The sequence below is a fragment of the Dama dama genome, chromosome X (genome assembly GCF_033118175.1).
Source record: "Dama dama isolate Ldn47 chromosome X, ASM3311817v1, whole genome shotgun sequence".
NCBI lineage: Eukaryota > Metazoa > Chordata > Mammalia > Artiodactyla > Cervidae > Dama > Dama dama.
In genome coordinates, this window is record NC_083714.1 from 142,373,235 (window position 1) to 142,400,313 (window position 27,079).

The 27,079-nt window shown below is 40.1% G+C and overlaps 1 protein-coding gene across 7 annotated transcripts in view; it reads left to right on the forward strand.

Annotated features, from left to right (window-relative positions):
* Nucleotides 1-27,079, forward strand: part of ARHGAP6 (Rho GTPase activating protein 6) — a 511,541-nt gene that overhangs the window by 409,706 nt on the left and 74,756 nt on the right. For all 7 annotated transcript variants that reach the window (XM_061136147.1, XM_061136146.1, XM_061136148.1 and 4 more), the window contains one exon: nucleotides 13,505-13,664. In XM_061136147.1, the coding sequence (XP_060992130.1) occupies nucleotides 13,505-13,664 (160 nt within the window). The remainder of the gene's footprint in view (nucleotides 1-13,504; nucleotides 13,665-27,079) is intronic.

The window sequence follows — 27,079 nt, forward strand, 5'->3', positions numbered from 1 at the left end:
CTATGTAATCGACTCATTGATTATGTTTATTTCTTATCAGTTTCCTCCACTGGCCTGGACACTCCATGACAGGAGAGCTCTTTGTTTTGTTCCCCAATGAATCCACAGTATCTAGAATGGTGCCTGGCTTATCAAAGGTGCTCGTTAATATTTGCTGAATGAGTGAATTCATTTTTCCATCATGTTACTCTAACATATTTTGGCACCTTTTGTACTAACAATCAATAGCTAATAGACTAAGGCAAAAAGTAAAAATGCACTGTTATACCAACCAAATGTTCAGAATTTTCTAAAGTTTCTGCTTTTGAAAAAAATGCAGAATAGATAAATAATACAAAAAATTAAGCGAGATATGCTGCTACATCACTTCAGTCGTGACTGACTCTGTGTGACCCCATAGATGTCAGCCCACCAGGCTCCCCCGTCCCTAGGATTCTCCCAGCAAGAACACTGGAGTGGGTTGCCATTTCCTTCTCCAATGCATGAAAGTGAAAAGTGAAAGTGAAGTCACTCAGTTGTGTCCGACTCTTTGCGACCCCATGGACTGCAGCCTACCAGACTCCTCCATTCATGGGATTTTCCAGGCAAGAGTACTGGAGTGGGTTACCATTTAGAAGTATTAAATATTCCTAAAGATCTGTTGAGAAGGAGTGCTTGAAGAATCAAGAGAAGAAGAATTAGCAAAAGCTATTTTGTTGAGTTCATAAAGGAATAACCTCTTTGAAGAGTCCAAACAGGAGTGTCGCAGCTATGCAAATACCCTCAACTTTGCCCGGAAACTCATGAGGAAGGGATTTCCTTGTCATTGGAGATGTGTTTATTTTGGAGTTATAAAGAACTAGGCAGCCCTTTTCAGAAATGTTGGTTGTGAGCCTGGTATTTAAACTTACGCCATACTTCAGCAAGTATTAATTATTAGTAAATGACAGGTGGCCACAGTAGAAAACAAAAGAAATTCAGCCCCAGGCATGGTTTATCTGTGTGGCATGCCAGTTTTCCCACCCTTAACTTACTGATCTGGTCTTTTCTTCTGCTTCTCACCTATGTGGAATCACAGTTCAGCTGTGCATGCATGCATGCTAAGTCGCTTCAGTTGTGTCTGACTCTATGCAACACTATGGCCTATAGCCCACCAGGCTCCTCTGTCCATGGGATTCTTCAGGCAAGAATATGGAGTTGGTTGCCATGCCCGCCTCCATCTTACTCATAGTGGAATCGTTTATTCATGAATTCAACATACATTTCTTAAGAGTTTTTGGTATCACTAAAACTGCCAAGTTTTTGAAAGGGAGGCCAATTTAGAGGAATGATGGTTAAAATTAATTATAACTTTGGGTGTGTGTAAACATGCTTAGTCACTCGGTCCAGTCTGACTCTTTGCGACCCTTCAGGCTCCTCTGTTCATGGAATTCTCCAGGCAAGGATACTCAAGTGGGTTGCCATTCCCTTCTCCAGGGGATCTTCCTAACCCAGTGACCAAACTCTAGTCTCCTACATGGCAGGCAGATTCTTTACCATCTGAGCCACCAGTGAAGTCCAATTATAACTTTAATTACCATGTATTCAGGGCTTGCTGGGAACTCATACATACTCAGCAAGCAATTCACTTGCATTGTCTCATACCATCACTACAAACCTGGGAGTAAGTCTTATTCTTTGCTCCATCTTATTTATGAGAAAACTGAGGCTTAGAGATATTCTGAATCAAGCCAAAGAGCTCATAACCATATGAATCCAAGTCTTTACTGCCATCCCAGTGGGTCTCAATCTTTATTGTGCAAAGATGAGAATCTCCTGAGGATTCTGGTTTATGGCGAAGGTACTTGGGTCCTGTTCCTTGTGACCCTAATTCCCTGAATCTGCCTTAGAGCCCCAAAACCTACATGTTGACAAGAATCATCTGCCCAGGTAATTCCACTGCCCCAGGTCTACAGACCATATTTTGAGCAGCCTTGCATCACTTCTTGTTGGCTCACTGGGCTTTGGGAAGTTTACAGTTGGATGAGGTTAAAGAGATGCTGCAATTAGAGACTAGTCTCCAGGGCATAAGAAAACAATGTGGTATAGACCAAAACCAAAATTATTTCAATCAATTTTATTTCATGGGAAAATCAAGTCTGTTTGTAAAGATGCGATTTAGCTCAAAAGAATGACTTTTCTGAATAAATCACAGATATTAGATGGTTGGTTTTTCAGTTTGCCTTTTGCTTCTTTTTTCTCAATATGGAGACATATACTTCTGGTGGGAAGGAAATCTCTTTAGTTAATGCTTTCGGTGATTTGTTCTCCAATTAATGAAGATTTGAGGCTTTTTTGTTTGTCTCTTTTAAATTGGCTTGTGGTGCTTGTGCTTCTTAATGCTAATTCTAAATAACTTCTAGGATTCTGCTTGTTTATTTATATGATATACAGAATAATACATGTATAATATACATAATCATGGATAGCAGGCATAAGGGTATATATAAGGGTGCATACCTTTGATGATAAACAAAACTGATACATGAGTGTTAATATCTTCTGACACCATCATTTTAAGGAGATTGTGTGTGATTTGGACCTAAGAGCAGACCTAACTTATGCTAGGCCAGGTTCTCTCCATCTCTGTATCATGAACATTTGGAGCCAGGTAGTTCTTCATTGTGGGCACAGGGGGCTATCCTGTGTATGGTAGGATGTTGAGCCAATCCCTTATGTCTACTCACTAGTTGCCAGTAGGAAACCCCACCCGAGAGTCCTGATAGCCAAAAATGTTTCCAGAAATTGCCAAATATCCCCTGAGGGGGCAAAATCACCCCCAAGAATCACTCTGCTATATCCTTTTATTACCCTTTATTAATGCTGTCCCATGGTATCCCAGAATAAAATCAAGGTCTTTTGTCTATCCAGAAACATTGGGTCACTTTCAACCTCACATTTATGAAATGAAAGCAAATTAGAAATCTTCCACTTTCAATCTAAAAGAAAAAAATCCCGTGACAACCTCTCAAAAACTGGATCTGGAGAGCCTTAAAATGAGTCATCCACTTAGGAGATAAACAGTCACCAAAGAAAAATGCTGGCCTGGAGTGTGTATTTCAGAATTGAGGAACAGCCAGAAACATTCTAGGCTGTGCTGGTGGGCTTTGGCATGCTTCTGGGTGCTTGTTTATTGCTTCGTGGCCCGTGTAGTGAGTGTCACAAGGCAACATTTGACCTTTGTGTTTGTGTCTTCCTGCTCATAAGAGATCTGATGTGTGAGTGTGAGTGTCATAGTTTCATTATTCCACAGGTCTGATATTCTTACACTTATTTTCTGCCCTCATATACTGGCATTTCGGGGCTCATCTACAGGCTTTGTTTCAAAAGACTGTTTCTTAGCGATTTATTCAAATCCAGAAGATATTCTCCCTCATAGACACATTATTACATGAGTTGGTGAGGTTCCAATTTCCTATTGGACTCGTGATGTACCTTATTCATGTAGTCCTTAGACTGACAGATATTTATTATTTGTGAATTATTTCTTCTTCAGTGATAATTATTTGCCAGGTACTATCTTGGGTACTGGGAACACCAAGGTCAGTAAACCAGACAAGGCTCTTGCTCTCATGAATCTAGCTGATATATATAGCTCATGATGCAGGGTGCTAGGGACTGGGTCTTGGCCACGTGAGAGTAGATGCCAAATAAATATGCATAGGATCCAATCTCTTTATACCAAGGGTTGGCAAACTACACTCAGTGGGCCAAATTGTTTTTGTATGACCTCCATGTCTAGAATGGTTTTTGCATTTTTAAATGGTTGAAAAAAGTCAGAAGAATATTATTTTGTGACTTGAAAATTATATGATATTAGAATTTTAGTGTCTATGACTAAAAGACACTCCTTGGAAGGAAAGTTATGACCAACCTAGACAGCATATTAAAAAGCAGAGACATTACTTTGCCAACAAAGGTCCGTCTAGTCGTCTAGTCAAGGCTATGGTTCTTCCAGTAGTCACGTATGGATGTGAGAGTTGGACTGTAAAGAAAGCTGAGCACCGAAGAATTGATGCTTTTGAACTGTGGCCTTGTAGAAGACTCTTGAGAGTCCCTTGGACTGCAAGGAGATCCAACCAGTCTATCCTAAAGGAGATCAGTCCTGGGTGTTCATTGGAAGGACTGATGCTGAAGCTGAAACTCAGCCACCTGATATTTGGTGGCTCAACTTTGGCTACCTGATGCGAAAAACTGACTCATTTGAAAAGACCCTGATGCTGGGAAAGATTGAAGGTAGGAGGAGAAGGGGACAACAGAGGATGAGATGGTTGGATGGCATCACCGACTCAATGGACATGAGTTTGGGTAAAATCCAGGAGTTGGTGATGGAAAGGGAGGCCTGGCATGCTGCAGTCCATGGGATCTCAAAGAGTCGGACACAACTGAGCGACTGAACTGAACTGATGACTAAAATTTTATTGGAACTTTTGTTTACATGTGGTTTATGGCCGCCTTTGTGCTGCATTGGCAGATCTGAGTAGTTGTAACAAAGACTATATGAACCACAAGCCTGGAATATTTACTATGTGTAACTTTCTAAAATTCTAGTTAGTGGGAAAAGTGCTTTCAGGATTCCAGTCTTGGAAACTTTACAGCTTAAATCATTGGTGGGATACCTATAGTGTGAAGCAGCACTTTAGCACCAGGAGATAAAAATCTGACAGGTCTTGATCTACCTTCTACAGTGTTTGGGAGCTTATTGTCATCTGAACTCAGTCCCCTTGACCTCACCAATATTCTCTTCTAATGCTCCCTCCTATTCCTTCTCTGTTAGTTTCCTATTTATTGCTGATGTGACAAATTATCATAAATTGAAAGCATCAGAAATTTAATGTCATACAGTTTTGGATGTCAGTCTCACTCCACTGAGATCAAAGGCTGCATTCCTTTTGGGGGCTCTGGGGGAGAATCTGTGCCTTGCCTTTTCTAGCTTTTAGTAGCTGCCTACATTTCTTGGCTTATGGCTCTTTCCTCCATCTTTAAAGGTGTCAGCCTAGTATCTTCAAATCAATCTCCCTCTCTCTCTCTCTCTCCCTCTCTCTCTCTCTCTCTCTCTCTCACACACACACACACACATACACACACACACACACACACACACAGCCACCTCTTCCTCCCTCTGGTAAGGACTCTTTGATGACATTGCATTCGTCTGGATAATCCATAATAACCTCACTGTCTCAGGATCCCTTAACTTAATCACATCTACACAGCCCCTTTTGCCAGGTAAGGTAACACAGTCACAGGAATTAAGAGGTGGCCATCTTTGGGGGCAGGGGCTATTATTCTGGCTGCCACACCTTCTGTCTAGCAACTCTGCACTATACTTCTCTCTGCCTCCGCAGAACGGACTGAAGGCTGAAGAGCATCTCTCAAGCTTTGTATCCACCAGCCAGGATGTTGTAGTGGCTAAGGGTATAGGCTTTCATCTCTGAGTGTCAGGTTCAAGTCATTTGTTGTTGTGGTTGTTGAATGAATGAGGAATGAATGAGGTTATGGCATCACTGCATTTGTTCAATAAAAGAAAGCAGAACATGCTTACTGCTGGGTGCCTTAAAGCTCACATTTTGTTTCAGAAAATCGCATCTTCTGGTAAAGTTGCATCTTTCTTTGGTGGTAGTGGATGTCTTGAATTTTCTAGGGAGAGCAGACTTACTAGAACCCAACCCGAATCTGGTCAACATTTGACCACAGTGATTCTCAATTCTGATTGCGTGGGCCAATCAGAAAACCATATATATGCTCAATATATGTGCTCAACTGCAGAGCAGATACTGCACCAAAACTTCTGTGAGGCCATTAGTCTAGTCTCTGTCTTTGCTCATATTTGACAGTTTTCATAATATAAAGGCAAATATATTTTACACACATAAGCACTGTGATTCTGGGGATTCTAGGAAGAGGCAACCAGGAGATGTGGAAAGCTCATTGACTGCCCCCCCCACACACACACACTAGTCTGTATGGTTCCCATGGGCACCGCATCTGGGGACTCTGTCCTAAGCTATAGCAACCTGAATGAAGAAGTGAGGAGGCAGGAAAAAAAAAAAGCTGATTTTAGACTTCATTGAGAATGCTTCATTGACAATACTCTGATTTGAATTTTAGGATAACTTGCATAAACCTTGGATGAATGTTTTGAGAAAAAGTTCTTTAATTTTAAAAGATGATGTGGATTGAGACAAGGAAGGTGGATGCATTCGACTAAGTATCCTAAGTCCCCTACATATGAAAGAGCTCTGTTCCAAGATTGAGATCATAAGTCCAGTTTATTCGTTAAGTTCAACAAAGTTAGCCTAGGTGCCCAACTAACATAGTTGGCTATATAGTACTGTACTGTAATAAGTTTATAATACTTTTCACACAAATAATACATAAAAACAAACAAACACACAAAAAATAGCAAGCTTTTATGTTTGCCTCTGGACATCCTGGACTTGAAATAAAGATATTGTACTACTGTGCTCTATACAGTTGTTGTTATTTAGTCGCTCATTTGAGTCTGATTCTGCGACGCCATGGACCATATCCCACCAGGCTCCTCTGTCCATGGGATTCTCCAGGCAAGAATATGGAAGTGGGTTGCCATTTCCTTCCCCAGGGGATCTTCCTGACCCCTGGATCACTAAATTATCATACCTTAAAAAGCAATCCAACTGTAATTCTAAGACATGTTTGCAGCTTTCCCAGCCATTGTGTTGTGACATTTCCTTGACTCTATGTGTGCTTGGCTCTGAAATTAGACATCTTATTCTCAAAATGTCTCTACTGCATTAAGGATAAAAATTAAAATGAAGAATACTGTTCTAAGTCATTTAGACCAGTCACACACCTCCTGACTTTATCGCAAGATACTGTGAAAGAATATGGGTTTAGCCTGTGAGTTGTGTTCATTTTAAAATTTCCCCAAAATGAACCTCGTGTTTCCAACTTAAAAACATGTTGAAATTGCACGTACTTAATTTGAAACACAGTCATGAAAAATTCACAATGGTGGAAATATAAACTGGGAACACTGAGAAAATTGGGACCTAGGGGAAGATGGAGATTATTTGATGTATTATGACTGCTGATTGGCAAGTAGTAGCAAAAGACAATGGGATGGTGGAGAGGATAAAGGGTGATGAACTGAAGTAGCCCATACAGACTTTTCCAAGTCTGAATGAACTCTTTTGGCTTCAATTATTCAAGTTTCTGGTACATTATGTTTGTGATTATGAAACAACTTGGTCCATTACCCATAATCAAAAATGTAACTGAATGATATTTTTAAGATGCCACACATTTGATAATACACAGCTTTTGAGATGTCTTCATAGTTCCTCTTCATTTATTATTTGATAACTTTCTCTCCTAGGAACATTGTTTTTTTTAGCCATGTCCTAAGGATGGGGTTAAGAACCAATTGATTCTGGGGACAGTTTCATCTCCTTTGAGAAATGACGTTTCCAAAGCCTGATCAATGCAGTTGCTGTGCTTTCAAGAAAGTGCCCCATTCTTTCCTCTTTCTGGGTTTGTCTGTAGCCTTCTCTGGAACCATCAGCTGCTGCAAGAACTAAAGTTGCAGGAGATAGGAACTCCATACATTCAAGTCTTTACAAATAGACCAAGCCTTTTCTCCCTTTTGGCTAATAATTCCAAATTTTCCAAAGAAGTTACAAATTCTACAAAGTTAAGAGTCATGGGCTATGATGTATAATGGACTCAGAGGAATTTAAAACACCACACTTCATTTTTTATTATGCTAAGTGTAGTCATTTGTGAACAGTTTCCAAAACTATGTATTACTTGATTGCAAAGGGACTATTGTAGTTGAGAGAAGAAGACGAAGACTCAAGAAAGATGTAAACTGGCCGGCTTCTATTTTGCCAGATCTGGGAATGTGTTTTATTTATTTATTTTTAGAGATAAAATATCACTTTCAAAATTTGAACATCTTTCTTCTCCACATGCCGCCCCCCCCCCCACACTCACACACACACACACACACCAGACCTAATTCCCTTCTGCTCATTCTCATCTTGGTGATTTAGTGTATCATCCTCCCAGTTGCTCAAACCAGAAATGTTTAAGTCGTCCTAGATTGCCCCTTCTCAACCCCCCACTAGATACAGTTTGTCCCCAAGCATCTTTGTGGTTCTAAGTATCTCTCCATCTATTCCAATTTCAACCAGCATCCTACCTAGTCCAGTGTCTCTTCTGATCTCTGCATCTTTGGCTTGCTTTCTCCCTCAATTCATATAGAACTAACTGTGTTTCCAGTCACCTTTCCCTTATGGAAATCTGATCATGTTCCTCTCTTAACCAAGGTTCCTTAATGACTAGCCATCACTGGCTGAGTAAAATCCTACAGAGATAGCTCTCCAGGAACTGGCCGATTTCTACGTGGCTTTACCTCCTGCTGTTTCCTTTCTTCTAGCCTTGTAATTTCCCCCAAACAAGCCTGTTCTCTCAAATTCATTTGCCTTGGCACCCACTGATTTTTTTTTCAATGTTGCATTTCTACTGAGCAAACCCTTACTCCTCTTATTCAACTTCAAGCCTCCAGTGAAACACTGCCTTCTTATAAAGCTTTCCTTCATCCCCAGATTGATATCAAAGCCTTTTATTCTAGGCATCCCATTGCATTTGGCTCTTACTTCTAATATCACAATCTCTGTATTTCATGGACTGAGTGTGTTCTTCGTACCAAAATTCAACTCCTTAAGGACAAGGACTGTTGTCATTTTGATAATCTCAAGCCTAGTACTGTTTTTAGCATGTAATAGGTGTTCATTACATTTTGTTCAAATTAATTATGCAGCAGGACATTTGTTGTTGTTTACTCAGTCGTGTCCAACTCTTTGCAACCCCCATGAACCCCATGAACTATAGCCTGCTAGGTTCCTCTGTCCATGAAATTTTCCAGTTAAGAATCCTAGAGTGGGTTGCCAGTTCCTTCTTCAGGAGATCCTCGCAACCCAGGGATCGAACCTATGTTTCCTGCTTTATATGCAGATTCTTTACCACTGAGCCACCAGGGAAGCCCTGGAGGATATAGTAAATAAAAAAAAAATGTATCTTGTAGGGATTGGTTTATTTTACTTGAGCCATAAACTATTATACATAGGTTGGCAAATTGTGGCCCACTGTCCAAATCCAGCCTTCCACCTTCTTTTGTAAATGAAGTTTGGTTGGCACACAGCCATACCCATTCACTTATAAACTATGGTTGCTTTCATGCCACAAAGGCAGATCTGAGTAATTTTGACAGAGACCACGTGGCCCACAAAGCCTGAAATATTTACTTTCTGGCCTTTTACAGAAAAAGATAGCCAACCCCTGCTACAGATAACAGAGCCATTGGAGGGCATATATTCTAAATGCCTTTAAAGAATAGGTATGTAATTCCATTTGACACTTCAGGTAGCAATGGGCTCCATTTGATACCTAAACTTCATATTTAAAAATCACCAGGGAGTTCCAGTGCAGGGGACCTGAGTTCAATCCCTGGTCGGGGAACTAAGATCCCACTTGCTTTGTGGTAAAGCCAAAAAAAAAAAAAAAGAAATAACCAACTCATCTGGAACGTCCCATCTGAGATGCACTCGTGTGTGCATGTTTAATGAAACATAGCCTTCCCTGTGAGGTCTTTCCCAGCGGCTCCTCCCCCCCCCCCCAATCTAACACTATAAATCTTTGTCCTCTGCTAACACTGCCGACCCCTTCCCTGCTTTTTCCTCCCATCCTTAGCTGTTGTTATTCAACATACTATATTCTTTGCTTACCCTGGTTTATTTTCTACTCCTGCCAAAGTGGTGCAGTGGTAAAGAATCCACTGGCCAAGGAAGAGACACGGGTTTGATCCCTGGGTAGAGAACATCTCCTGGAGGAGGAAATGGCAACCCACTCCAGTATTATTGCCTGGAAAATCTCATGAACAGAGGAGCCACAAAGAGTCGGACACGACTGAGCAACTGAGGATGCACACCAGAGTATGATGTCTCCATTTGCTAAAACAATGAATAAATCAATCAGTGAAATCCCAGATAAAGAGGGGAAAAAATCCAAGAATTAGCATACTTCCATTTACTCTTTGGAATAAACCATTTAGGCAGGAATTTGCTACCAGTATGGAAGAAAGCTGTCTTAATAGTCTCTGGGGCCAGTCTTTCTGTCTCTCTTCTTTCAGGTGAATAATTAATGATGGTGATGAACTCTTTGGGGACTCGTTAATGTTTCCCGCATCCACAGCAAATCCCTGGCCATGTCTGTGGGGCCCAACACTGTTCCTTCTCCCAGAACTTTTCTGGATTGTTGAGGAAACAATAGCTACCTCATCAAAGCTGTTGTACCCTGGCTGATATCTGTGATTCCTAGGAATTCCTTCTCTGTGAGGGGACATTAGGTTTCAGAGGACTGCGAGGTGTTGTTTCTTATGTCATCACTTTCTCACTGTCTGTGTCAAGGGTAGAGATATTCACTCTCAGTGGAATCAGCGGTATGTATGTGTGCACACAAACAAACCCAGGATTGTGGGAATCTCTGCTTTGATTCTTTGATGTGGAGTATTTTCACATCACATGTTTATATGTATATGTACTTTTTATCAATCATATCTGTATACTTACAATGATGAAAATAACTCATTAGACTGCTATAAAATCGAAACCCAGTGGTTACAATTTAGCATAGAATTTAAAAGCCTAAGTCTTTTTAGCTTAAGTCCTGGTTGATTTCAAGTCTTGTAAGTTTTACAATTTGGGGGAAATTACTTAACCTTCTTAAGCCTCAATTAATCTATATTATATTTGTGTGCTGCGTTTGCTCAGTCACTTCAGTCATGTCTGACTCTTTGTGACCCCATTGACTGTAGCCCACCAGGCTCCTCTGTCCATGAGGGTTCTCCAGGCCAGAATACTGGAGTGGGTTGCCATGCCCTCTTCCAGGAGATCTTCCCGACGCAGTGATCTAACCCACATCTCCTGCATTGCAGGTGGATTGTTTACCCAGTGAGCCACCTGGGAAGCCATATTATATTTATGCATACTATATATTACTATAATATCAACATAATGTATCCTAAGTAAACATTGTGATAATGTATCATAAGTATATATTATATATAATAATAATGCATATTATAAACATACTAGATTGTATTATTATATAGTTGTTATTAAATATTATATACGATAAGGTCAGAAACGCTAACTGCCTCTTAAGGTTGTTTGAAGGAGTAACTAAAAATCCCTTGATACCATCACTGGTACACGGGAGGCTATCAACATATGTTTCCATTCCCATGTCTAGCGTGCATGATGGCAATTCAGTTCAGTCACTCAGTTGTGTCTGACTCTTTGTGACCCCATGCACACCAGAATTACCTGTCCATCACCAACTGGAGCTTGCTCAAACTTATGTCCATTGTGTCGGTGATGCTATACAACCATCTCATCCTCTGTCATCCCCTTCTCCTCCTGCCTTCAATCTTTCCCAGCACCAGGGTCTTTTCCAATGAGTTAGTTCTTCACATCAGGTGGCCAAAGTATTGTAATTTCAGCTTCAGCATCAGTCCTTCCAATGAATATTCAGGACTGATCTCCTTTAGGATGGACTGGTTGGATCTCCTTGCAGTCCAAGGGACTCTCAAGAGTCTTCTCCAACACCACAGTACAAAAGCATCAATTCTTTGGCACTCAGCTTTCTTTACAGTCCAGTTCTCACATCCATACATGACTACTGGAAAAACCATAGCTTTGACTAGACAGACCTTTGTTGGCAAAGTAATGTCTCTGCTTTTGAATATGCTGTCTAGGTTGGACATGGCTTTTCTTCCAAAGAGTAAGCATCTTTTAATTTCATGGCTGCAGTCACCATCTGCAGTGATTTTGGAGCCCCCCAAAATAAAGTCTGTCACTGTTTCCATCGTTTCTCCATCTATTTGCCATGAAATGATGGGACCAGATGCCATGATCTTAGTTTTTTGAATGTTGAGTTTTAAGTCAACATTTTCACTCTCCTCTTTCACTTTCCTCAAGAGGCTCTTTAGTTCTTCACTTTCTTCCATAAGGGTGGTGTCATCTGCATCTCTGAGGTTATTAATATTTCTCCCAGCAATCTTGATTCCAGCTTGTGCTTCATCCAGCCCAGCATTTCACATGATGTACACTGAATGTAAGTTAAATAAGCAAGGTGACAATATACAGCCTTGATGTACTCCTTTCCTGATTTGGAACCAGTCCGTTGTTCCATATCCAGTTCTAACTGTTGCTTCTTGACCTGTGTACAGATTTCTCAGGAGGCAGGTCAGGTGGTCTGGTATTCTCATCTCTTGACTTTGCATTCCAGGATGTCTGACTCTAGGTGAGTGATCACACCATCGTGGTTATCTAGGTCATGAAGATCTTTTTTGTATAGTTCTTCTGTGCATTCTTGCCACCTCTGCTTAATATCTTCTCCTTTGGTTAGGTCCATATCTTTTCTGTCCTTTACTGTGTCCATCTTTGCATGAAATGTTCCCTTGGTATCTCTAATTTTCTTGAAGAGATCTCTAGTCTTTCCCATTCTGTCATTTTCCTCTATGAGGAAGGCTTTCTTATCTCTCCTTGCTATTTTTTGGAACTCTGCATTCAAATGGGTATATCTTTCCTTTTCTCCTTTGCCTTTCGCTTCTCTTCTTTTCTAAGCTATTTGTAAGTCCTCCTCAGACAACCATTTTGCATTTCTTTTTCTTGGGGATGGCCTTGATCCCTGTTTCCTGTGCAATGTCATGAACCTCCGTCCATAGTTCATCAGGCACTCAGTCTATCAAATCTAATCCCTTGAATCTATTTGTCACTTCTACTATATCATCATAAGGGATTTGATTTAGGTCATACCTGAATGGTCTAGTGATTTTCCTTACTTTCTTCAATTTAAGTCTGAATTTTGTAATAAGGAGTTCATGATCTGAGTCACATTCAGCTCCCGGTCTTATTTTTGCTGACTGTCTAGAGCTTTCCCATCTTTTGGCTGCAAATAACAGAATCCATCTGGTTTTGGTATTGACCATCTGGTGATGTCCATGTGTAGAGTCGTCTCTTGTGTTGTTGTACGAGGCTGTTTGATATTACCAGTGCATTCTCTTGGCAAAACTCTGTTAGCCTTTGCATGATGGCAATTAGCAGTAGTGTTTTCTGTTACTGAGAAATAAAAATGAAAAAGTTTGCATGTGTTCCCATAAAAGAGAGGAAGCAGTATCTTGAAGTATCTTTCCACATGGTTTTCTTTGTGTCATTTTATGAGATCAGGTGACCTAGAAGATTCTCCAGACTGGGATGTTTGCAATTGGCTGAGAAAATCCACAGTTAACTAAGAGTGGGTTGGATTTTAGGGACTGAGAGCTGATTTTGAAACACAAAAATGAAGTTTGCTTGACATTATGACCAATTGAGGGAGAGGCTGAGGTTTGTGAGTTGCAGATCACTGTGTGACCGTTGATGTTTTCCCCTTTGGTCTGCAGGGTGATTTCACCTGGAACAGTATGTCGGGCCGCAGCGTGCGGCTGAGGTCAGTGCCCATCCAGAGCCTCTCAGAGTTGGAGCGAGCCCGCCTACAGGAAGTGGCTTTTTATCAGCTGCAGCAGGACTGTGACCTGAGTTGTCAGATCACCATTCCCAAAGGTAAGGCCCCATTTTGCCATTCCGTGGCGGATGTTGCCAGTCAAACAAAAGCTCTGCCAGAGTTACAAGCTTCAGATTCGTCTCAGCCCCACCACAGATCCAGGAAGGAAGCTACAGCTTCTGGGTCATTGGCTGGCATTGGGGTCCGATTTGAAAGATGTGTTCGATAGGACAGTTTACATGTCAACTAATATGTTTATTAAAAAGAAAATTGACTTGGAGCATTAAAGGGGAAAGCCACATGCATCTCAACAGTCTACGTGGCTTCAACTTAAAAAATTAGAAGAAAAACCATGTCTATCTCAATATGATTTCAAAATAACCAGTTAAATGGTTTAGCAATTCTGTTAAACACATCCTTTGACCTTATGCAAACCCAGAATCAGTTATTATACCAATATTAACTCATTTTTACCCACCTGGCATTCTCTATTAAGGTTCACCACTATAATGCTGAAGCCAGTGCAGACCTAGTTGTCTGATGTTTTTACAAACACAGATCCTGATTCTGGTAAAAATGGGAAACATATATTTGAAAGTCTTTGATCTGTAAAGCCTATTTCTGAATGTTTTCTATTTTCTATAAAGGCACTTTTTAATGTGCGTTAGCATATACAGAAAGGTAATTTGAGGTGAAGTGGAAAGCTGTGATTCTACACAAATAGAGTAAACCTGACATAAAAAGAGCGTTGGCTGCTGTGCCTAAAACTTATATATAAAAGCTAGATTGCCTTGACAGATTTCAATATCTGCAGAACTCCTCCTTTGTTTTCTTTTATTGAGGGATCGAGGGAATACTTCATGAATAGTTATTCATAAAATAATTCATATCATGCATACGCACATACACGTAGATACGTAGTTCTCAACCAAGGATGGTTCCCGCAGCCTCAGGTTTAAATCCCCAGAATTTAGCAATGTCTGGCTCCACTTTCAGTTTTCACAGCTTAGAGGAAGGATGCAGCTGACATCTAGGGGTTAGAAGCCAGGGATGCTGTTAAACATCCTATAATACACTGGACAGTCCCTCACAGCAAGCATTGTCAGGTCCCAAGGGCCCAAATGTAGAGATTGAGCAACCTGAATATACACATGAACACATGTGCTTACATTTCGTCAACAACAGTGCCGATGGGGCTATTTTCTGGGCTTATTTGTGGCTAATGGAAACAGTACTAGCGTGGGAGTCTGAAGACTAGAATATGAGGACTTGCCTGGTCATTTCCCCTCCACAGGTGAGCTTGTGTAATTCACCTCTCTAGTAGGAAGTTCAGTTTCATTGACTAGAGAGAGCAGGACAAAAACACTGACCCCCCCAGAATTTTTCACTGGATGATGACTCTCAGGGCCGCTTTTATTCTTTTCCTTAAAAAATTCTTTAAAAAATTGAAGTATAGTTGGTCTACAGTGTTATATTAGTTTCAAGTATACAGCATAGTGATTCAGCATTTTTACAGACTATACTCCAAAGTTAGTATAAGATAATGGTTATGGTTCCTTGTGCTGTACAATATATCCTAGATGCTTATCTATTTTATACATAGTACTTCATACCTCTTAATCCCATATCCCAGTCTTGCCCATCTCTTCCCATTCCAAACTTGTAATCACTAGTTTGTTTTCTATATCCATGAGTCTATTTCTGTTGTGCTATATACATTCGTTTAATTTTTGCATTCCACATATGAGTGGTATCATTCAGTATTTGTCTTTCTCTGTCTGACTGATTTCACTAAGCATAATATTCTCTAAGTCCATCCACATTGCTTCAAATGGCAGAATTTCTTTCTTTTTATGCCTGAGTAATATTCTATTGTGTGTGTGTGTATGTACATATATATGTATATATATACATATATATATATATATACATATATATATATATATATACCACATCTTCTTTATCCACTCATATGTTGTGAATACTTCAGTTGCTTCCATATCTTGGCAATTATAAATAATTCTGTCATGAAATATTGGGGTACATGTACCTTGGTTCAATGATAAAAGAATCTGCCTGCTAATGCAGGAGACGTGTGTTAGATTCCTGGGTCAGGAAGATCCCTTGGAGAAGGAAATGGCAACCCACTCCAGTATTCTTGCCTGGGAAATCCCATGGACTGAGGAGCTTGATGGGCTACAGTCCATGGGGTCACAAATAGTCGGACATGAGTTAGCAACAAAACAATTTGAATGTGTGTTTTTTTTCTAGATATATACTCGAGTGGAACTGCTGGATAATATGGTAGTTCTATTTTTAGTTTTCTGAGGACCCTCCATATTATTTTCCACAGTGGCTGCACCAGTTTACATTCCCACAAATAGTGTTGAAGGATTCCCCTTTCTCCACATCCTCGCCAACATTTGTTGTTTGTAGACTTTGTGATGACATCCATTTGGCAGATGTGAGGTGATATCTCATTGTGATTTTGATTTGCATTTCTCTGATAGTTAGTGATGCTGAGCATCTTTTTATGTGCCTCTTGGCCATCTGCATTTCCCTTTTTGGAAAAATGTCTATTCAGGTCATCTGCCCATTTTTTAGTTGGGTTATTTGTTTTCTTTAATGCTGAGTTGTATGAGCTGTTTTTGTATGTTGGATACATACACCCCCTTATTGGTCACATTGCAAAAATTTTCTCCCATTCTGTAAGTTGTCTTTTTTTCCCCTTCTTCAATCTTAGTTCCCTGACCAGGGATCTAACTTGTGCCCCCTGCATTGGAAGCATGGATTCCTAACCACTGAGAGTCCCCATAGGTTATCTTTTTGTTTTTTCAAGGGCAAAATTTTAAGTTTAATTACACCCTGTTTGTTTATTTTTGCTTTTATTTCTTCTGCCTTAGGAGATAGATCCAAGAAAATATTGCTCCGACATGTCGAAGAGTGTTTTACTTATGAGCTTTATGATTTCAAGTCTTATATTTAGGTCTTTAATCCATTTTGAGTTTATTTTTGTATATGGCATGAGAAAGTGTTCTAATCTCATTTTTTTGCATTGGCTCTTTAAAAAAAAATTATGTTTTATTTATTTTTGCTTGCACTGGGTCTTTGTTGCTGCCCCTGGGCTTTCTCTAGTTGTGGTGACTGGGGGCTACTCTCTAGTTGTGGCCTACAGGCTGCTCATTGCAGTGGCTTCTCTCATTGCAGAGCATGGGCTCTAGAGCACGTGGGCTTCAGTAGTTGCAGTTTGCAGGCTCCAGAACTCGGACTCCATAGTTGTGGCGCATGGGCTTAGTTGCTCTGCAGCATGTAGAATCTTCCCAGACTAGGGATTTAACCCATGTCCCCTGCATTGGCAGGCAGTTTCTCTACCAGTGAACCACCAGGGAAGTCCTAATCTCATTTTTTGTACATGTAGCTGTTGAGTTTTCCCAGCACCACTTATCCAAGAGACTGTCTTTTCTCCATTGTGTATTCTTGCCTCCTTTGTCATAGACTAATTGACCAGAGGTGTGTCAGTTTATTTCTGGGCTCTATGTGCCTAATTCTGTATCAGTACCACGCTGCTTGGATTACTGTAGTCTAAGGACTGGGAAGGTGATATCTCCAACTTTGTTCTTTATTCTCAAGATTGCTTTGGCAATCCCAGGTCTTGTGTGGTTCCATACAAATTTTAGGATTATTTGTTCTAGTTCTGTGGAAAGTGTGATGGGTATTTTAATAGGGATTGCATTAAATCTGTAGATTGCTTTGGGTAGTATGGCCATTTAAATAATATTAATTCTTCCAGTCCAAGAGCATGGATATCTTCCTATTTCTTTCTATTATTTTCAGTTTTCTTCATCAGTCTTTTATAGTTTTCAGAGTATAGGTTTTTCACCTCCTTGGTTAAGTTTATTCTCAAGTATTTTATTCTTTTTGATGTGATTTTAAGTGAATTTTTTTTTTTACTTTTTTCTGATAGTTCATTATTACCGTATAGAAAAGCAACTGATTTCTGTATATTATTCTTGCATCTTGCTACTTTACTGAATTCATTGATTAGTTCTAATACTATTTTGGTGGAGACTTTAGGGTTTTCTATAGAAAATATCATGTCCTCTGCAAATAGTGGTAGTTTTACTTATTCCCATCTAATTTGGATGCCTTTTATTTCTTTTCCTTGTCTGATGGCTGTGGCTTGGACTTCCAATACTATGTTAAACAGAAGTGGCAAGAGGGGCCACTTTTATTTTTTAAACTGGTATCTTGGTTTCTGTTGAAGGCCATGGAAGAGTTCAGGAGAAGACAGATGTAGGTTAGGCCAAGGGACTGGTGGGACAGGCACATTTCACTGACTGATGCATGGCTCCTGTGGCTTTTGCATCATACTCTGATTCCCTGGTGGCTCAGACGGTAAAGCGTCTGCCCACAGTGCGGGAGACCCGGGTTTGATCCCTGGGTTGGGAAGATCCCCTGGAGAAGGAAATGGCAACCCACTCCAGTGCTCTTGCCTAGAAAATTCCATGGACGGAGGAGCCTGGGGGGCTACAGTCCATGGGGTCGCAAAGAGTCGGACACGACTGAGTGACTTCACTTCACTACTTGACACCACAACCATAGCCAGTTCCTCCCAGGAGGAAATTCCTAGCCTTGTTATATCTTTTCATGCTAATGTGACACAGAGATCCTCACCTCAAGTAAGAAGAAAATCCCTTTGGCAGTTGGTGAAAAATGAGTACTAATTGCCATCAGGCCGGGTTGCTGCTTCTTCCTAGGACAATCTCATTCTGCCTCATCTTGTCTTTGTTTGGTTTTAAGGTGGAGACGAAACCTGCCCTTGCTTCCCTATTAATTAACAAGATGGCCCAGGTGGGGTCCAAGAGCCCTGTCTCTGTTTTACAAGAACAGATGATCTTTCAGTTCCTAAGAAAAAATTTTAATAGAAATGTTGGCAAGCACAATTTATAGTGAAGGAAATGATGACTCTAAAAAGTTATGTGAAACCCAGATTCGAGACATATCAGATGAGATAACAAGAAATAAATATTCTTTGTAATTTTGTTTCCAAATCCGTTAATTTGATGTTTCTCTTTGTTCTTGCTCTTTAAAGAGTCCGTTAAATAAATAACCTTTAACAAACAGAGAATTTTATAGAACTTATCTGCTAGAAGTTCTGTCTCCATTGCTTATTTCTGCGACTATGTGGGTCCTAGTACATTCAGGGAAAGATTTGTTCTATCAAGATGTTCAAAGATGTTTGGGCTACAGGAGTTACTTTAACAGTTTCTATCAAAATGGGAGCTAATGATTTGCAAATCATCTCTTACTTATGAAAGACAGAAGGAAGTGTGTGGCTGGGTGGGAAAAAACAGACATCACCCAAAAGTTCTAAAACTACTGTTTGGGTGAGATGATTATAGACATTGAATATTTACCAAGATCAAATGCATGGCCGGTGCTGAGTGCTGTGATGGCAGCTTTGGTCTGAGGATGGCCGCTTTTGTTCCATACAAAAACCTAAGTGGAGGTTCTAAACAGAGTCAGAGTCACTGTATGAATTTACTCAGGAAAATAAATACAAACGCCACGGTCTAGAACCTAAACTAATGATATAAAGCCTACTGAGATAGTGGGTATAATGAAAATGGAAACATATTCAAGCTCACAATTTTGCTCTTTGTTACCTTAGAATGACTGCGCGTGCGTGCTCCATCACTCAGTCACGTCCAACTCTTTGCAACCCCGTGGACTGTAGCCCGCCAGGCTCCTCTGTCCATGGAGATTTTCCAGGCAAGAATACTGGAGTGTGTTGCCATTTCCTTCTCCAGGGGATCTTCCAGACCCTAGGAACAAACCCACATCTCCTGTACCTCCTACATTGGCAGGCAGATTCTTTACCACTGTGCCACCTGGGAAGCCCCTGGAATGACTATAGGAATTTATTTATGGATATGTTTGGAGGACTGTCTTCCTCTATGAGACTGGTGCTTCCATGGCTCGGATGAATGATAATATAATGTATTTATCAGCTGCTGGGATTCACCATAGAGAGGGAAGTACTGAAGGTTGAGGGTTAGGAAATTACTGGAGTTATTTCCTAGAGTGGACTGCAGTGGTGGGATCCAAAGCCACAGGTAGAGAGTTTGAGCTCCTCCTGAGGTTTAGTAGAAGGTGGACATGGGTTATGTGGATATAGATGCAGGCAGATTAGATGATGGGAAAGGGTGTGGAATTTCACTCCAGATTGCCTCTCCTCTTTCAGCAAAATAAGAAATGGTTTCATCTGTTAGGAGTGGGGATAAGAAGGAGGTCCTGGAGGTTTGAGGAAAGAGGAAAAGAATGGAAAAGCAGGAAGTGAATGGACCAGCAATGTTGCAGGATTGTGGGGCAGCCCAAAAGGTCTATTCGAGGTTAGATGCTGGGAATTTAAATTGCAAAATAAACATCTGGGCAGCTTTGTTGTTGTTTTTGTTGTTCAGTTGCTCAGTGATGTCCGACTCTGTGACCCCATGGACTGTAGCAAGCCAGGCTTCCCTGTCCTTCATTATCTCCCAGAGATTGCTCAAATTCATGTCCATTGAGTCGGTGATGCCATCTAACCATCTCATCCTCTGTTGCCCCTTTCTCCTCCTGCCCTCAATCTTTTCCAGCATCAGGGCAGCTAACCACTGCTAAAGCAAGCACACCATTTTGTACTTTGAGTTCCCTAGCCTTAGTTAATCCAAATCTCCTCTCAGTGGAGTTAGGATTTTCTAGTTGAGTTCAGTCATGGTAGGGAGGGACATGGCAGTTGAGAAATCTGTGGTAAGAAGAATCCTAGACCCCTCAAAGATGGCCTGGAATCTTTGACTATTTCCTTCACATGTCTAAATCAACTTTGCAAATGTGATCAACTTGGGTCTTTGAGACAGCAAGATTATTCTGGATTATCTGGGAGGATCAAAACTAATCACATGAGTACTAAAAAGCAAAGAAACTTTCCTAGCTGTAGTCAAAGAGAGATATGACTTTGGAGGAATAGTCAGAGAGATGCATTGCTGCTGGCTTTGATGATAGAGGAAAGGGCCACAAGTCGAAGAATGCAGGCAGCCTCTAGAAACTAAAGAAAGGCAAGGAAACAGATTCTCACTAGAGCCTCTAGGACGGAATGCAACCCTGCTGACACTTTGCTTTTAGCAAGTGAGACTCATTTCAAACTTCTGGTCTCCAGAAATGTCAGTAATAAATTTAAGTCATTTTAGCCACTAAGTTTGTGGTCATGTGTTACAGCACCTGTAAGAAACTTATATAGTATACAAGACAGTGATTATAGTCTCAGACCATGGGATCTAAGCTAAATAAGAAGAGAAGTTAGAAATAAATGTAAAAGACATATTTTTCTTGAGTAAGAAGAATCAATTATATAAAGATATCAATTATGCCCTAAATTATCTATAAACTGGACATGGTTCTGGAAAACATACTTAAAGAATTAATTTTTGCAATATCACTAAATTGATCCACACATCATCTTGGCAAATAATTATATGAAAGTAAGTAGACGGGGGAAACTCTGAAAAAGAGGTCTAGCAGAAATTATCCCTGGCCATTTATTAAATGTTATAAAACTAAAGCAATTAAAAGAATATTGTACTGCTTCACAACAGGCAGATCAATGGAAGATAATAGAGTTCAGAATTGAGCTAAAATAAATATGAGAACTTATGACATAAACATTGCATTTCTTATCAGGGGGAAATGATGGATTATTATTGTATTTGTGACAATGAGACTACCATTGAGAGGAAAAATTGAGATTCTGACCTTGCTCCTTATATCAAAATAAATTGATGTGGAAGAGAGATTTGAAGATTTAAAAAATGAAACTATGAATGCATTAAAACAAAACATAGCTAGATATTAATATATTTTTACATGGAGGAAGTCACTACACAGAAAACATAGAGGGGCCTGTTTCACTACATTTAAAAAAGAATAGAATCATCTGCATGGCAAAAAGTAAATAAACAAATAAATAGAAATGTATAACACATTTGAAAAACTAAAGGCTAACTTCTCTAAGATAAAAAGTTTTATTACAAATTAATATGAGAAAGAAAATATTTAAAATGTGGACAAATTATATGCATCTCACAGGAAAAGAAATTCAAATGATTTATAAATATCTGTAAAGGTGCTCTCACCCTCATATTCATTTAGGAAATGCAAGCTCAACAACAAGGAGATTATTTTTTCCTCTTAGATTGGAATGACTCCAAAAGTTGGATAGTATATTTTCTCAGAAAACAGACTCTCATATACTGTTGATAGTAATCTAATTGTTGCAGCAGCTTTCAAGGCAGTTTAACAACACTGGGCTTCCCAGGTGGTGCTAATGGTAAAGAACCTGCCTGCCAATGCAGAAGACCTAAGAGTCACGGGTTCGATCCCTGGGTCAGGAAGATCCCCTGGAGAAGGGCATGGCAAGCCACTCCAGTATTCTTGCCTGGAGAATGCTATGGACAGAGGAGCCTGGCGGGCTAGAGTCCATAGATTGCACAGAATCAGATACAACTGAAGGGACTTAGCTAGCATGCATGCAACTTTGAAATGACCCAATAAAGCTACTTCCACAAATGTATCTCACAGATATATACTTGTAAAGATAGGCTGTATATATATTAGTCAAGATAGGCTAACCACTTAGTACCTTAATAGTATAAAAGTGTCTTTCAGGCACCATCTAATGCAGGTTGGCCATAACGATCAGGAGAGTGGACTGTCCGCCACACAGTCATGCAGGAACCTAGGATTCTCCAATCTTGTGACTCCTCCCTTCTCTATATCTATTCAGCCAGAAGACACACACAATACAAATGAGTAAGATTTACATAAACCTTGTAAGATGACTGATGAGTTTAATTTGTTACCCCCATCTAGACTTAAGCCATTTCAATGAGGAAATTTTGAAGATGCTATAGAGAACCTAGTGTAGAAATAAGGGTGTCTTTCAGTGGGAGGGATCGTATCTATCAGTAGAGTTTTTCTGTGAGCTTGAGATTTTCCCATGGAGGCAACCATGGAATGTTTCTACCTGGTCAAAGGCTGCTCTTGGCATAGGCTCTTGAATCAGACTATCTAGTCTATAAATGGCTTAATCCTTAACAACAGACCCAGGAAACAAATGCAGAGATCATGATCAAGAAATTAAACACCTAATGGCCTTCACGGGCTTCCCTGATGGCTCAGTACCAAAGACTCTGCCTGCCAATGCAGGAGACTCAGGAGATGGGGGTTCAGTCCCTGGGTCAGGAAGATCCCCTGGAGGAGGAAATGGTCATCCACTCCAGTATTCTTGCCTGGGAACTCCCATGGACAGAGGAGCCTGGCAGGCTACAGTCCATGGGGTCGCAAAAGAGTTGGACATGACTGAACAACTAAAAAACAACAATAGCAACAATGCTTTTCACGAACTTGTCACATCAACTGAGTTGTGTTTATGTATTAGGTTCAATTAATATGGATATTCAATTTGGATAGCATTTCAATACAAATAGTTTAAGACAAGGGTTAGTGAACTTGCACCCACTGGCCAAACTCAGCTCACCATCTGTTTTTGTAAATACAATCTTATTGGCACACAGCTATGCTTATTCATTTACATATTGTCTATGGCTGCTTTTGAGCATCAGTGGCAGAGTTAAATAGCTGTGAGTCCTTATGCCTCACAGAGCCTCAAACATTTACTATCTGGCCTTTTACAGGAAAGAAAAATTGCTGACCTCTGGTGTAAGGTAAAATGAAAGGAAGTGACTGGTTGATGCCCAGTATGTAAAGCAGGTTAGTGTAGGTGATATGGCCTAACCTCATTATAATGGAAACTAAATATTTAAAGCTGAATAGTTTCACAAGAGAGAAATACATATTCAAGTTTTCTTCAGTGCTGTTTTTTTCTTCACTTAATTTCTGGTATCAACATTGAGAAAGGCTTTGTTTACATATTTTGAAAACAGTATCATGGAATGAGGAATAGCTGATGGTTTAAGAAAATGTGGACAATAATCTAATAAAAGAGTACCCTGATGCCTCAAAATTGCTCAGTTATATGGCTTCCTTATGAAGTGGTCCCTCACCATTGTCCCTCAGGCTGTGTAAAACCGAAATAAACAACTCAATGAAATCAAGAGAATGACATTCTTGGTTGATTAACACTGCAGCTGTCTTTGGTTTGTGATTTGAATGTTGATTTTAAAAAATAAGGGCAAAAAAAAAAAAAAAATAAGGGCAACCTGGTGGACAAGGCAATTGATCTTGGGTGTTTGTGTAACAACACTAGACAGAAACTATAACTGTTCAGTTTCTCCATTATCCCTGCTGCTGTTGTCCACTTGAAGAGGTGAAATGCTAGAACTGTTTATCAGAGCTTTCTGTGTAACTATGGGTTGCTTGAAAATTTCATTTGCGATTTTTGGCCAACCCAATAAAAATGAAGTTGAAACCTACTTTCAGATCCCCAAACTCCAGTGTAGGTAAAAATGCTAATAGGAAACAATCACCAAATAGGGTGACCAAAAAATAATGTTAGGCCACTGGGCTCAGCAAATGTCTCTAGTGTATGAGCTGTAGAGGTAGTTGCATCTTTTATGTGTTCACAGTCACCAATGCTGAGATCGCCCCAGAGAGTTGTGATTTCCCATGGGATGAGGCTATTTCTTATTTGTTTCTGAATCTGGAACACTGGTTATACTGCCCAATGCTCCAGTGACTCTCAGCAAAATCTTTGAGGAATGCATGAAAACATGTATGCATACCTGCATATTTACCTTTAAAAGCAAGCTCCTGACTTCTCTCTCCCCTACCTCTCTGAAGACCACCAACCATCTTTCTCTTGTGTTCTACAGGATCCTCAGTAATGGTTTTGAAATGGCAGTGCTTCCCTATTGCTTCACCCTATGCCCAGTTTCCGACTTTGATTGATGGTCCCACAGGGTTGACAGGATATTTGAGCAAAGTAATAACCATGTTGAGCTGAAAACATCGCCCAGCGTTTTATACTCTCAAGAAAAGTCATTCGTCATCATCATCATTATCATATAATCACCATATCACTTTGTCTTGTATCTACCCTCAATCCTAGGTAACCCTGTCATTATGTCTCACTTTAACTATAACCATAGACTCTGCTTTCCTCAATTCAAGACTTCTCTCCGTTTCTGCCCACTACACCTAAAAAGCAGCAGAGTAATCTTCAACCACAGAATCTATTCCTTTGTTGAAAAACCAACTCCCAAGGCCCCCCTTGCCTACTGAGGTTACTATCAAAGCTATTTGCAATACTCTTTCACTTAAAAGAAGGAATCCATTCGGTTTGTAGCCTGTGCTGAGCATGCCCCACAGATTTAAGTTTGTCTTAGAGGAGAAGGTTTCAAACTTTTTGTCCAAAATCTATAGTGAGAAATACGTTTTACATCTCAGCCCATCAAACACACAAGCCAAATAAATGATGCTTATCGTTATCTGAGATACACCTCTACAATGTTCTCTTCTATGAGCCACTAAATTTTCATGATTCATTAATAAGTTATGACCCACAGTTCCACAGTTTGAATAATGCAATCTTGGAAAGCAGATGGAATGGAGAAGAGATGATCACAAAGAACAAAAAAATGTCAGCATAGGAAACTTTCACTTGTTTGTTACTGTGGCCCTTAGGGCCTTGGTAAGATGGATGGGGCAGTTTCCCTAGGGCCACAGAAAGAGGCTAGGTCCTTGGCCTAAGTATCTAGTGCCTTTTCTACCTGGAGCCCAACAGTGGAGTGTCACCCAGGGGCCTCCCGTGCCACTTCACTGCTCCCTCACCTGTACCAAGCTGGGCGTACAGCCTGAAGGAGGGGTCTATGTGGAGTATTAGGTTCTGAAGAGGTAGAAACCTCTGACAGAAGCTATAATGTCATGTCAAAAATAATCCACAGGGACTTCCCTGGTGGTCCAATGGTTAAGAATCCACCTCCCCCAACGCAGGGGACATGAGTTTGATCCCTGGTGTGGGAAGATGCCACATGCTGCAGGACAACTAAGCCTGCACACCACAACTACTGAAGCCCAAGCACCCTAAAGCCTGAGCTCCACAACAAGAGAAGACACTGTAATGAGAAGCCCGCGTGCTAGAACTAGAGAGTAGGTCCTGAGCACTGTAACTAGAGAAAGTCTGTGTGTAACAACAAAGACCCAGGGCAGCCAAAAGTTACAAAAAAAAAAAAGTAGTCCATATCCTCAAGGAGTTCTTAGTCTGTTGCTAGAGAAAGCACAGATACATCAACTGTGTTAAAAGCCAGAGCAGGGGATAGCATCCTATCCAAGTGACCTGTGGTGGCCCTGACAGATAGAAGTTGCCTTATCTACCTATTCCAGGAAAACCCAGAAATGACAGCCAGGTTTTGCTGCAGGTTTGTTTTGTTTTGTTTTGTTTTGAAATTTTCTTCTTGGATGCTCTCCTCTATACCCCAGGGCTTTTACCACGTCAAATTCTCGAGTGTGTGCTTCTGTATGATTCTGTTCCAGTGCCAAGCAGGCAAGTCAGTGCAATAGTCAGTGGGTATTTAAGCCATATGTTTTGTGCCTTCGTATTCACAAATGGCTTCCTTCATGTTCTCAGAAAATATAGGTTTCTATCTGAACTCTTGTCCCTACTGATTACATTTACATGTATGGATATATCTTTGTTGGAATAGCAGCTATTACTGCACAAGGCTTTGGCATCTTGAACAAAACTTTTGTCACTGCATTTTCTGAAATATTCTGGCACCTTTCAAACATTTCAAGACTACACTGTTTTCTCTTTTGGGATCATGGCCCAAAAGTAAACTTGATAATTACCCAGAATGTCCCATCCTTGAAATATGAATAGGAGCTTCCATTTTTGCTTTTTTCTTTGTTTCCCTTTGGGCAAAACAAAGGCAAATAAGTATTAATTGAAATTAAATACTGAGTGTTTTTTTTAAATCCATCAAGCTTTCTAGATAATTTGAAATTGAGCCCTCAAGATGATTTAAAAATTCAATCAGTGGGTGTTTCTAACATATTTATAAGTGGAAAGCTGTGGGAAAGTAGTTTAAGGAGGTCTTCATTCAAAATTGGAGAGGGCAAATTACAGCCCACAGGCCAATTTCATCCCACTGCCTGTTTTTGTAAATAAATTTTTATTAAAATGCAGCATACTCATTTGTCTCTGTATTGTCTAAGGCTACTTTAGTGCTTCAACAGCAGGGTGCAATAGTTTTGGCAGAGACCATGTGGCCCACAAAGCCAAAAATATTTGCAGGCTAGACCTTTACAGAAAAAACTTGCTGACCTCTGATTTAAGAGATTAACATTAATTAATTTGATATTGTAATTCACAGTTATTATCCAAGTGACTGGTCAACTATACCATCCCATTCATTTAATTTTCTTCACTATCTTAGTTTTATTTTTCAATAATTGAGTGTTTTTTTTAGTTATCAGACCTTCATAA